Here is a 13,945-nt window from a genome sequence, read left to right on the forward strand (position 1 = left end):
ATCCAATCATATTGAAGAGCAAATAAGTTACTTTTTATTTTTATAAGCTTGTTTTAGCTTTTTGGGTTGCATGTGAGGGGTTACTCAATGCATATGACTCAATTATGTGCAAAGTGAATCTCTATTAGTTTATGATCATGATGAAGCTTTTATATTCTAATTTGGAACTTATAATTAGATCATTATGTGAGAAATAAGGAATAATAATAAGTTAAGAGGTTGTTTAACTAAGACAAGACAAGTTAATCTTTCTTACACTTTGATTTAGATTGTCTAAATTGATATAATTTGGTACTTTGTGATTTGATTTTCTTTTAATTGGTATGTTGCACTTAAATGATTTGATTTGATTTTGCGAAAATTGATTAAATGAGCAATTTGTGATTTTTTGATCTTTAAGTTGTGAATTTGGGGTTGAATATGTGGGGTGGTATATTTGGTTTCTAATGAGTCATTTTAAATGAATTGACGTTGTCTTTGACTAAAATAAAAGATGTTAAAGATACCATAAAATAATGAGTTAAAGATATCATATGTTATGCAAATTTGTATATTTGGGTTATGAAGACTCATTGTAAAGAAGTGAACTTTAAGTTTAACTCAACCCAAAATCGGCTTGTAAGGTGAGGTTTGCATCCATAGCTCTGATACCATGTAAAGAAGTGGATGCAAACCTCACCTTACAAGCCGGTTTCGTGGGGTTGAGTTAGGCTTAAAGTCCAATTCTTTACATGGTATCAGAGTTATGGTTGCAAACCTCACCTTTCAAGCCGGTTTTGTGGGGTTGAGTTAAGCTTAAAGTTCACTTCTTAACATAGTATCAGAGCCAGATTATAGCCTATCCTAAGGATATTTGTTGCTTGCTAGGCATATTGTTCCACCCGCTATCAGGCCACTATCGAACCACCCATTAATGTCTAGTCTCACGCTCGAGATGATGTCTATATCTCGGTGTGAGAGGGGTGTATTGGAAGTCTCACATTGACTAGAGATAAGACCAATTTATAATATATATAAGTGGGTGCAAACCTCACCTTTCAAATCGATTTTGTAGAGTTGAGTTAGGCTTAAAATCTACTTTTTAACACTCATTGGGTGGCCAAACTCTCGCAAAGTGAGTGTTAAATTTGAGTGTAACTGAGAGACAAATGAGGTTTTTTTAATGGGTGAGCTAACTCTCGCTAAAGGAAACCCAAATTCGAGTTTGAGAGAGTGTCAATGGAGGAAATGGACATTGGATAAGTGTCTATTCCAAATTTTGTTTCAGTACTTAACTCGTTGGAGAGCCATTTAGTCACTAAGTGAGTGTTTTTCTCAAGAAAGCTTGCTAAGTAAGTAATTAAACTTCCTGAGCGAGTCTATCAAATTGTTATTTTTGAAATATGATTTGAAATGTGAAATTATTATTCTAGAGTTTGATTCATTGTATAAGTTTGAAATTGAGTCTAGAATAAATATGTTTGTGAGTATATAAAATGTGTAATTGATTTGAATGTTAGTAGAATTATACAATATATAATTATGATATATAGATATTTAAAATTATCATTAGCTTTTTTTTATTGTTATATTCTCTTTCACTGTAACTATAACCACTGCACGACAAGAGATTGAAAGTAAATCTACACATGAAAAATAGATGAAAGTAAATCTACACATGAAAAATAGATTAAAGTAAATCTACACAGTGGAAATGTTGATTCGGATGAAAATTTCAAATATATATATATATATATATATATATATATATATATATATATATATATATATATGTCATTGCAATGCTTCTCAACCATCAAAATCAATAGTACTGTGATTATATACTATATAAGATTATAGTAACTTTATTGAATGAATTATGAGAATCTTGTACTGAGAGGGCTAAATTATCCAGAAACTTTTTTTTTGGATGAGAAAGAAACAGCTGAAAGGAAGAAGCAATTTATCTCTTTCTCAGAAAGAATTGTGCAAAGAAGAAATGGTGAGAACCTTTGCCATTATTTTTTCACTATGCATAGTCCCAATATGATAAGGTATTTTTTACTCAACTTTTACACAAGAAGATAAAATTTGAAAGTCTGCTCATAAAAAAATAAACTTTTAAGCCTGTTTTTCATTTTATTGTGCAATAATAAGTGTTTCTCTTGTTTGGTTGATTGTAAGATTAGATGAGTATAGTGGTCAATTTTAAGAAGTTTGATTGGTCATGTTTGTTAATTTTTGAATTTAGACTTATTTATTTATTTATTTTGGCAATTGTTCATAACTTAGTTATGTTGCAGACTTTCATTATCAACTACTATTTCTTAGATTCAACCGCGTATTCATGATACTGACTTTCAACAAATAGTTAGTACTTCATTCTATTTTTTTTATAAAATATTTCAATTATCATAAAATATTTGAAAATATTGATAAACAATATTTTTTATATAAGAAAATAACATCTAACTAATATTAATTTAAAAGTCTTAATAAAATTGGAGAAAAATCTATTGACTTTAAGATTTTTGTATTAAATATGGTCCAACATGATGCAAGTTTTGGCATTTATTTTAACTCAACTTTATCACTGCAGTGAATGAACTTGGACATTGAACTTATCCCATTTGTTAAGACAACCAAACCAAGACTTCTTCATCTACTTTTTTTTGGTATGTGCCTTGTAATAGTGAATTTGATTCAAGAAATAAGAGTGCAAGGAGATCTTACTGGGAACTTCCAAACTCAAACTCAGAAAAGAAATACAAATATTTAAATTTATTTTATAATTATAAGTGAAAATTCATGCACTGTGTGCATGTTTGTTTGTTATGATAATAAAAAATAATAAAACTATTATTAATATCATACTTATAAAATTAAATATAATTTTTTTATAGTTTTATTGTAAATAATTTTTATTTATTGGATAAGTAGTTTTATAATTAAAAAATGATTAAAATTTAAAAAGTGGTCAAATTGAAAAAAAAAATCAAATTTAGAAAAAAATGAAAAAAATTATAAAATAATTATTTTAATTTAAAAAATTTATTTAAAGAATAAATCTGAAAAATAGATGTGAACACTAATTTTTTTTCCTTATACATAAATATAGATATTAATCTAAATCACATTAATTATAGTTTAATGAATGGATTTCAAATTAAATTTAATTAATTAGATTTAGATGACACATATTTTTAAGTTTTATAAAATAAAAAATAATAATTTTCATCATAAATAAATGCTTGATTAAAATGATTTCTAATTAATTTTAATTGAGACATTTTTAGTCTATTTGTAAAGTGTTTATGAGTGGTTCAAATTATAGTTAAGGCATTACTGAATTTGAAATTATTAGATATCATAATCTCAATTTTATTATCAATCTTATCAAAATTAATCAATGAGATGGAGATGTTAAAAAATAAAGGAAAAAAAGAAATCAAGAGTGGTAGAAATTAATAATAAAAAAAAGGTTTATATGATATGTAGCAATTGCATCACACCAACCAACCCCTGAACTTGTTATGAGAAATTTCATTTTCGATATTTAATGAATCTATGTTGCTTGTTCCTTTGTAGTAAGACAGCATTTTTACCTAAGGTACATTGCACATCCCCAATTCATAGCTAAAATAGCATTTAAATTGTGTTTATTTGAGAACAACAAAAAGTTGTGAAGCCAAATAATTGATTCTCTTATTTGTTTAGGAATAGCAAAAAGTCCAAGATTGTAACATGTAATTTGTAGGACAAGACACGGATTGAAAGGAAATGTTATTTTTTAAGTTAAGTTCGTAATTGTCTATGCACTATCAGACATGGAACAGACACCACCACGCATATATTTATATTTCTACATAAATCAACTACTAAAGGGTCCCGTGATTCAGATTCTTCACTCATTTCCTCACCCAAAATAATTATTATCACGGGTTACCTTAGATTCACTGATTTTTTTTTATTTGTGGTACCTAATTTTTTGGTTGTGAAAGTAAATTTGACGAAGGAAAATGATTTTTTAACGATAATAGTTTATAATTATTCTGTTTCAAATATATGAACTAATAAAATAGTGATACATAATTTATTATTAAAAAATTATTAAAAAAATTATTAAAATATCTTAATCTATGTAAAATAGATGAATCTTTGGTAAAATAGATGACCACCAGTGCCATGTTCCCGTCTGAAATGGAAAGAAAAAGAAAATTAAGTAAACAAGGATAGTTTTGAAATGGATGTTAGAATATGTATTTAAACACTGATTAATAATTAATGAATAATAAATAAGTAATTTCTAATTCTTTTAAGAACAAAACAGGAAAATGTATTTGAATTTATCATTGAAAATTAAGTAAATTGATATCTGATTTTTCTTCTATAAAGTATTTATGATTTTTTCTTCCTATAAAAATAAATAGAAATGAATAAAAATACATACTCAAATAGGAAAACTGTGACTCCTTTATATATTTAAGACCATTTTTGTATTTTTGTGTCACTTTCAAAATTTGTGAACTATTGATATTTGTTTTGCAAAATCATCTTGACAAACGTTTATTAGAGCTTCGATGCTGTTTAGGAAGATTGTTGGAGCATAGTAAATGATGTTATACCAAGAGTAAAGTTTTTGTTCCTCTTGGTTGGACTATTCTAACCTTCTTTTACTATTTATAATATATTTTTAAATAAATAGTGATTTAATATAATAAATATTAGTATGTTTTATTTTTAATATAATAAAAACATAAATTATATTTTTTATTTTATTTAAATTTTATTAAGTAATTAAATATATATTTGATCTTTAATTGTTGTTGTTTATGTTTATTTATTATATAAACCATTATACAATATTCAACCTTAATCATTAAATTTTATTTAATAAATATAGATGAAAATTGTTAATAAATTTTAATTATTTTAACTATTAGAAAATTTTAAATAAAATTAACTGAATTAAAACTTTTATATTAAAAGTAATTTTTTTATTATATAATAAAATATATCAATAACTATGTTTTAGCGAAGACACTATTTGCAATATTTTCTTTTATTTAATTTATTTAAATTGAGAGTCATGATTAGAAATAAAAATTCAATACTTTATTTATAATTTAAATATTATATTTTTTTCCTCTTAACTCATTATATCATATATGAGATTGAATAATAAGCAAGGTGAAATCTTACATTTCAGAATCTCTCTTAATTTATTTTATTAACTTTTAAATTACTCTCTCAAATATTTTTGTATTTTTTAATATTAGTTTTTTTTATGATTTTTTCATTTATTATTTTATTCACAAATTTTGATGATGTATAGTTATTTTAATATGTAAGAAAGAAATACAAGGCACAATAATAGTTAATAGTAAGGTTGATATATTTTGAATCTGTGCACACAATTTATGATTGTTATACATTAAGAAGTTGATGTATGAACAAATGTTTTGACCTATTTGCCTGCATTATGTCAGAAGAGATAAAATGAATAAAATTGACTAATGTAGAAAATGATCACTTATTAATATTAATAACAATAATAATAATTAACTTTAATAATAAAAAAGTTACAAATGGAATTATTATCTTCTTAATGCGAAATAAATACTTTAAGTTACTTAGTAACTTATTTTAATGCTTGCATATTAATAACTAAACATTGAAATAAAAATATTTTTTAATATTTCATAATAAATAAATATTTTTAAATATATATTATATTTAAAATTTATGATGAATAATTTAAATTAAAATATTAAATTATTTTGGTACAAGTGGTTTAAGGTTTATGGATAAAAAAGGTGATGAGATTGAGATGGGATCTGGTATGACCCAATAATCTTATGGATAAGCACACCAACTACAAGGCTTAATATAAATATATTTTGCTGTATGCACCCCTGTAACATCTAACTACACCTTCATAATTATTAAAATAATATTTCATCCTTTATAATTTTTGAAAGTTCTTCAAAAATTTTAGAACTATATTTCTAGAAAAAAAAATTGAAACATTATTTTCTAAACATAACTTTTAGAACAAAATTTTCAAAAAAATATGAAAGACATTTTGAAACAAGATTTTTGAAATAATTTTTCAGTTTCATATATATATATATATATATATATATATATATATATATATATATAATATCTTTGTAGTATTAGTGTAGGATTCAGTTAATGATCATGGACTGCTGGAAGAAAAGGTCATGTATATATGAGAACTCTCCCCTGTTGCTTCCATTTGAGTTGAAGACAAAATTTTACATCTTAATTTATTAAAGAAATAAAGTCTAAAGTTACCATTTCCCAGCCTAAAAGAGAGATGCAATAGTAAAATTAAATTTAATAAAAGAAATAATTAATTTGCATAGTAGTTAGATTTTATTTGCATATACACTACTTTCAAATAGTGTTTATGATCAATCAAAAGATATAATTTTAAGGGTTAAATATGTTTTTAGTCCCTAAACTATTGGTCGTTTCTGGTTTTAGTCCCTCTTTCAAAATAAGGTACAATTTGGTCCTCATTCTTTTCGAAACTTTGGTTTTAGTCCTCGAAAACTAACGCTGTTAAAAATGTGCTGATGTGTCTAACGTCTCTGCCTAACTGATTACACGTGTCAGCAAAAAAACAATTACACGTGGACACTGATTACACGTGTCAGCAAAAAAACAATTACACGTGGACAGAAACGTTAGACACATCAGCACATTTTTAACGGCGTTAGTTTTCAACGACTAAAACCAAAGTTTCGAAAACAATAAGAACCAAATTGTACCTTATCTTGAAAGAGGGACTAAAACCAGAAACGACCAATAATTTAGAGACTAAAAACATATTTAACCCTAATTTTAAATATGAAAATATATCATGATGACAATAATACAAAATTGATATTAAAAAAAAATTGGGGGTTTCATCGAAAAAGATTACACACTATTAAAAACATTGGTATTAGAGTTATTTGCTTATTGACCCTATTTAATTTATAAAACTAATATGAATGTATAATTTATAAATGAAAACAAAAATATTGAAGTACCGAAAAATGGAATACAGTTGTAAATCTGCATTAACTAATTATATTATTACTATTATTATTATATGCATGGTGATTATACTTATTTACATATATGTTTGTTTCAATAAAAGAAAAATCATAATTTTTAATATTATTATGTCATTTAAGGTTGAAAATAAAGATAATTTATAAATTTACTTATTTTCTAGTTTATAAAACAATCCTTTAACACAAACTTCTGATTATATTAAAAAAAAATTCATATAGTAAATAACAAGCAATTACAAAAATTTGGTGCTTGACTTCTTATGTAGACACAATATGTTTAATTAGATTTTTTTTCCCATGATTTTCATTGATATACAAATATAGTTTCCTTCTTTATTTGATTGGTGAGAATGAGAAAGAATAAAGATGGTATTATTTGTAAGGTCAGAAAGAAAAAAGAAGAATAATTATGGATAAGTATAAAATAGCTTACCATTATTTTTTTTAAAATGTTATTCTATTTTGTTTGGCTTGGTGTAGGTTCCAAATACTTTTCTTTTCTTTTGTTTGATCCCTAGACGAAGGAGAAAGGTGGAAGAAAATCTTATTCATACATTTAACTTTTTTTATATCTGAATATTTGCTTAAATTTTCTCATATACTCAATAACATAAAAATTTATTAAAATCTCCATTTACTTTTTTAATTCACATAAAATAATTTCCATAACTTGTCCACTCAACAAACAACATTTTCCAAATGCTTATCAAATCAATCATTTGCCATCCTCTAATTATTGAAGTACATAATCTGACATCAGAACTTGATTTTTTGAGTCTCTTGTCTAAATATGAACAAAACACAACACTGTTAACTTAGTTTTTCCTTTTGTTGTTAAGCAACTAATGTTATTCTTTGTTCTTAACAGCGTTATGATCACTATGCAGTTGTGAAAGCAGTTGGATTTTGTAGGGTTCCAAAAAGACAGAAAATCAGTGTCAAGATGAGGTTTAGGCAAAAGCGTAGGAATCAGGCACATGGCGACCACACTCCACACACTAACTAAGGTAGAATTTCGTGTTACGTGTCAATGTCGTGTTTCATTTGATCTACCATGAGCCACTAGATTCAAATTCAAGTATCCATTATAGAATTAGTGGTCATCACAAACACAAACGAAAAACCTTCACCTTTCTTTTCTGTAGAAATAGATGCCACCTATAGCCATAGCCACTCACACATGATAACATGCATTGATGCAGAAACACTTTCACTTCTAAATTATCTAACTTACCCTTCCACTCTGCATATATGTACAATTACATTCAGACACAGAATTTGTGCACGATGTGATGTGTGAGTGTAGCATCTTTCAAACAAACAAACCAAGTGCTCATATTCAACGGTTCTAATGATGCAACTTCATCATCATCGTCACCATCTTCAAATGCTAGGTAGAAAGTTCTGCCATATTTTCAGCACCCAATTCATCACACTTCAATTATTATCCTATGAGCTGAAATCAGCACACATATATAAAGTTTCAGACCAGATTTGATTTGCAAGATATAAACTTTTTATTTCCCACATCTTTTAATTGCTTCAAAATACCTCATTTTATTAATATTAGATATATTATTAAAAAAAAGAAGAAAAAAAAAAGGTATTGATCCAAGTTTATCAGAATTCTATCGTTTTCAAACTGGATGCTGATATATGACAGGCCAACCCATCCACTAAGGGATGCAATCAATGTAGTGTTTCAATGGCTCACCTTACTCTCCTTATGGGAAGAGAATCTTTGCCACTAGTTACAAATGTTATCAGAACCTCATGCGAGGGTAAATTTGGAAAATGGTGGGTCAATAGTAACGTTAACTAGTCAAAGCAAACAACAGAAAAAAAAACTTTTGGTGATTCCACGTTCACTGTTGCCATGGCAAGTGCATCCAATTCATTACCTTTGTGCGTGTGCCTGTTGTGTGTGTATATATATATATATATTCTGATTCTGAACGCATATATATGTAGTTGGACAGATGAACCTTGCCATTTTTCAAAGTGCTACATATTTGCTGTTGTTGTGACGAATCTGTGAAAAGTAAATTTTCCGATAGACAAAACTATTTGTTCCTCGAGACTGTAAAGTGTATAGTTTATGGGTTCTTCTTGAAGAACAAAATCCATCAATTTCATATTCAAATAATGAGAGAAATCCTTGAGTTTTACATAATTTGTAATCAAGTTTTATTATTATTTTTAAATGGAAAACATTGACTACACTGTCTAAAGATGGATCAAAACCATAAACATGTAATAGTATTATACTATATAATACTTTTCATATTTTGAAACAGCTGTGATTCACAAATTTTCACTGTTACATGAAGAAAGAATAATTTTTATTAATATCTATTTCCTTTTAAATATTCATCATTCTAATCACAAACCATCGGGTTCTATTAAATATTAACATTATATTTGTTCAACATTTTTTAAATATATATTATTAACTATAATATTAAAATATACTAATTTCTTCGTGTGAAAAAAAGTATAATTTCTTTTGGAATTATAAGATTAACTTACTAATAAAATAAAGTTAGAGGAAAGAGGATTATAGGAGGTTATATATACAACTTTTTCATTAACAAAATATTAATAAATAACATTTGTCAATAAAAAACCTATAACTTTTTTACTATACAGCTAATATATCCTTTTAATTACTTTCATTTGAGATCAAGGACTGTTTAACCTCCTTATCTTGAAAAAAATTGTTTTGTATGCATTCTAAACACTGTTTAATCAATTGAAGTAATAATTGTTTGTAATAGAAAATTTCTGTTTTGATACAAAAAAAAAATTGTACATAAAGGACAAAAAAAAAACAGGAAACAATGTACAATATGAGATTATTGTATGAACAAATTGTAGTGAAGCGAATTTGTTATCTGCAGTATGATTGGTGGACACAAGGTTGATTTTCGGATAAATGAATAGTATTTTTGTAGTGTTTTAAATCCGATATTTATGGATGATATTTTAGACACCAGATCCCAACCACTGCATTCCTAGGTCAACAAGCCTAATGTGTGAAAGTTAAAATTATATATCACAAAAAAAGAGTTTGCAAGCAAATAAACATAAAATTCAATAAATACGAACATCTAACATGTAAAAACCTTTTACGGACATAAATTACGATATAAACAACTAGTATTACTATTTTTTCTTTTTCACTTTCTTATCTGAGAGATTCTGAGAGATTGAATATATTTACTAAGAGAATAATAATTTATAAATACTCTGATAAAGCCAATGATGCCCAACCAATTTCACTGCAACAAGAAGCCAAGTGAAGTTACTGTTTGTCCCATCTAACACTGCTTCTATATATGTACCCCACATCAATCCATACAGTAGTTGTGTCTTTGAGAAAAGAAAGCATCTTAATATCTTTCATGGTCCATCCAATTGGTGAGGAAAAGGCAAAGGAGAAAGAACAATTAAACTAAGGTAAGGAGGATGTTAACAGTATATTATAATTCCACTTTTCAATATTTCTGCTCATACATCACAACCAAAGAACATAGTATTAATACCAAACCGACATTATCAGTTTTGGTATGCTTGAGTTGTGTTTTTGTCTAATGTTCAAAGTTTGTGTTATATAACAGGTCATACAACTGTTACTACAGTTAGAGAGATGATGATCTCCCCGTCTAGTGACCTTAAGATGGAAGAAGAGAAGAAACTGGAGATAGTTGAAAGAGAGGAAGACTTGGAGGATCAGCTACCTGGGGATCAAGTTCAGTCTCAACCATGGAGAGAACAGATAACTCTGAGAGGAGTGTTTGTGAGCATGATGATTGGAATCATATATAGCATAATAGTCATGAAGCTCAATCTCACAACTGGCATGGTTCCTAACCTGAATGTTTCTGCTGCACTCCTTGCCTTTGTGTTTATCAGAACCTGGACCAAAGTTTTGCAGAAGGCTGGTATTGTAGCCAAACCCTTCAGCCGTCAGGAAAACACCATCATACAGACTTGTGCAGTTGCATGTTATAGCATTGCTGTTGGAGGTTAGAGTTTTGTCTTCTGTCTTTTTGAAAATATATGTCCTCTTCATATATATTTCTCACTGAATTTTCACTCTCTTTCTCTATGTATACTTTTGTTTAAAGTTTGATCTATGTATATATTGGCAGGAGGATTTGCTTCTTATCTGTTGGGATTAAACAGAACGACTTATGAGTTGTCTGGAGTAGAAAACGAGGGTAACAGCCCAAATGCTATCAAAGAACCTGGATTTGGTTGGATGACTGGCTTTCTTTTCGTGGTGTGTTTTGTAGGCCTCTTTGTCTTGATTCCACTCAGAAAGGTATTACCTTTATATCTTTTCTGTGCATGCGCAAAGTTTTGGATTCGATGTCTTTGCTGCACATCTTTATGTGATTTACATATGATTGGATGCATGTATATAGAACTTGATACAAACACTCATCAACAAAACAGATCATATTTTTGTTTTTGTTTTTATGATATATTGGCTGACTTGATGAAGTGAAAGATGAGCGAGTTGCATGTAATGAATGCTCTCACTAGTAAGAAAATACTTCTTACAGTACTTCTTTGTGCTGCAGATCATGATAGTTGACCTCAACTTGACTTATCCCAGTGGTTTGGCCACAGCTGTTCTCATCAATGGTTTCCATACCCAGGGAGACAAAATGGCCAAGTACCCTACACCTCTCTACTATGCATCAGCCTTTATTTGTTGCAATTTGCATATATAAATTCTACTGTTATAATAATTTTTATCTTCATAAAATATTGCAGGAAGCAAGTACGGTGTTTCACAAAGTATTTTTCTATCAGTTTCTTATGGGGTTTATTCAAGTGGTTCTTCTCAGGGATAGAGGACTGTGGATTCGAACAGTTCCCCACCTTTGGATTACAAGCTTGGAAGCAAACGTATGATTGTTTAGTATGCTAAGTGCTTCTAAATGAAATGTTACATCCCACATGTTTCTGATCACACTCTGGATTTATTTTGCAGATTCTATTTCGATTTTAGTATGACTTTTGTCGGAGCAGGAATGATTTGCTCTCACCTTGTGAACGTGTCTTTGCTCCTTGGAGCTGTGATCTCCTATGGGCTCATATATCCACTCACAGATAGACGCAGAGGAGACTGGTTCCCGGACAATTTAGAAGAAAGTAACATGAAGGGTCTATACGGTTATAAGGTTTTTCTATCAATCGCTCTAATCCTCGGTGATGGCATATACAACTTCACCAAGATTCTAATTTGCACAGTCCTCAACGTCCATGACAGAATAAAGAGCAAGAACAATAAAAATGGTAAGATATGTCAAATTCACATACTTGACTTTGTTTCTATTTTATTTTCCAATTATGATGATGAAGATAATAATAATAATAATAATAATAATAATAATAATAATAATAATAATAATAATAATAATATATTATATCTAATGATGAGATCATATTCTTACTGCAACAGTGACTACTCTTTTAATTTTCAATTATGATGATGATAACAGTAATAATAATATATTATATCTAATGTGGAGGTTGTGTTCTTACTGTAACAGTGACTGCTGATAGAAAGGAGAAACCCACTGAAGACACTAAACAAGCTGAGACATTTCTGAGGGAGAGCATTCCCATGCGGATTGGAATAGTTGGATACGCCGTTTTAACGATAATTTCCATAATTATTTTGCCTCGCATGTTTCCTCAGCTGAAATGGTACTACGTTGTGGTTGCTTACATATTCGCTCCTTCTCTGGCATTCTGTAATGCTTTTGGAGCAGGTCTGACGGACATAAACATGGCATATAATTATGGGAAAGTTGCACTCTTTACCCTGGCAGCACTTACAGGAAAAGAAAATGGTGTGGTGGCTGGACTTGTAGGTTGCGGTCTCGTTAAATCCGTGGTCTCAGTGTCCTGTATTCTGATGCAAGATTTCAAAACTGCTCATTACACACGTACCTCACCCAGAGCCATGTTCATATGCCAAGTAATCGGCGTTGCAATGGGCTGTGTGACAGCTCCTCTCAGTTTCTTCCTATACTACAAGGCATTCGATGTGGGAAATCCGCAAGGAGAATTCAAAGCTCCTTATGCTTTAATTTACAGGAACATGGCAATCATTGGTGTCCAAGGTTTCTCAGCATTGCCCCAGCATTGCTTGCAGCTTTGCTTTGGGTTCTTCGCTTTTGCCATTGGAGTAAACATGATCAGAGACTTTTCACCAAAAAAGATTGGTAAATGGATGCCATTACCAATGGTCATGGCCGTACCATTTCTGGTTGGAGCATACTTCGCTATCGACATGTTCATAGGTAGCGTGGTTGTGTTTGCATGGCACAAGCTGGACTCCATGAAGGCAGAGTCGATGGTTCCAGCAGCTGCATCTGGACTCATTTGTGGGGAAGGACTATGGACTTTACCTGCTGCTATTCTAGCTCTTGCAAGAATCCATCCTCCCATCTGCATGAAATTCGTTCCCTCTTAAAGTTTGACAGACAACAGGACAAGCTGTTAATTAAATGCTATAGGAATTAGCTAGCGTACCCTCCTTTTTTCTTGGTGAACACAAGTACACTCTGGACTGAAATCATCCATATGCATTGCAGAAGAGTGTCAGTGTAACCGCAAACAGTTTGTAACATCAAAATTTTCTGACAAAAATAAGGTATGTTTTTTTTAGCGCAGTTCTTGCAGGTACAACCCATCCCAGCAAAAAAAAGTAAAGAAATCCATGTAGTCTTGAGTAATACATGGTTTTTCAGCCTTGCCAGGACACGGACTTAAGAATGTATAACCAACGAAGTGTAAAATCGCGCGGAGGATCAAACAACGAAAATAAGCCTTGAACGGGAATAGAAATTCAT

General features: G+C 29.2%; 1 protein-coding gene across 1 annotated transcript; it reads left to right on the plus strand.

Annotated features, from left to right (window-relative positions):
• Nucleotides 1-10,423: 10,423 nt before the first annotated feature.
• LOC108322800 (metal-nicotianamine transporter YSL1-like) lies at nt 10,424-13,765 on the plus strand. The gene is made up of 7 exons (XM_017555050.2): nt 10,424-10,529; nt 10,691-11,098; nt 11,225-11,397; nt 11,660-11,754; nt 11,856-11,990; nt 12,076-12,380; nt 12,638-13,765. The coding sequence occupies exons 2-7, from the start codon at nt 10,720-10,722 to the stop codon at nt 13,564-13,566; spliced, it is 2,016 nt and encodes a 671-aa protein (XP_017410539.2). The 5' UTR covers nt 10,424-10,529; nt 10,691-10,719; the 3' UTR covers nt 13,567-13,765.
• The last annotated feature ends 180 nt before the right edge of the window (nt 13,766-13,945 follow it).

Source organism: Vigna angularis, chromosome 3 (genome assembly GCF_016808095.1).
Source record: "Vigna angularis cultivar LongXiaoDou No.4 chromosome 3, ASM1680809v1, whole genome shotgun sequence".
NCBI classification, from domain to species: Eukaryota; Viridiplantae; Streptophyta; class Magnoliopsida; order Fabales; family Fabaceae; genus Vigna; species Vigna angularis.

Excerpts from the sequence above, each read along its gene's own strand:
- LOC108322800 (XM_017555050.2), top strand. The coding sequence starts at position 10,720 with ATGATGATCTCCCCGTCTAGTGACCTTAAGATGGAAGAAGAGAAGAAA. Across the intron at positions 11,099-11,224 it reads TTATAGCATTGCTGTTGGAG|GAGGATTTGCTTCTTATCTG; the intron begins GTTAGAGTTTTG and ends ATATATTGGCAG. Across the intron at positions 12,381-12,637 it reads GAGCAAGAACAATAAAAATG|TGACTGCTGATAGAAAGGAG; the intron begins GTAAGATATGTC and ends TTACTGTAACAG.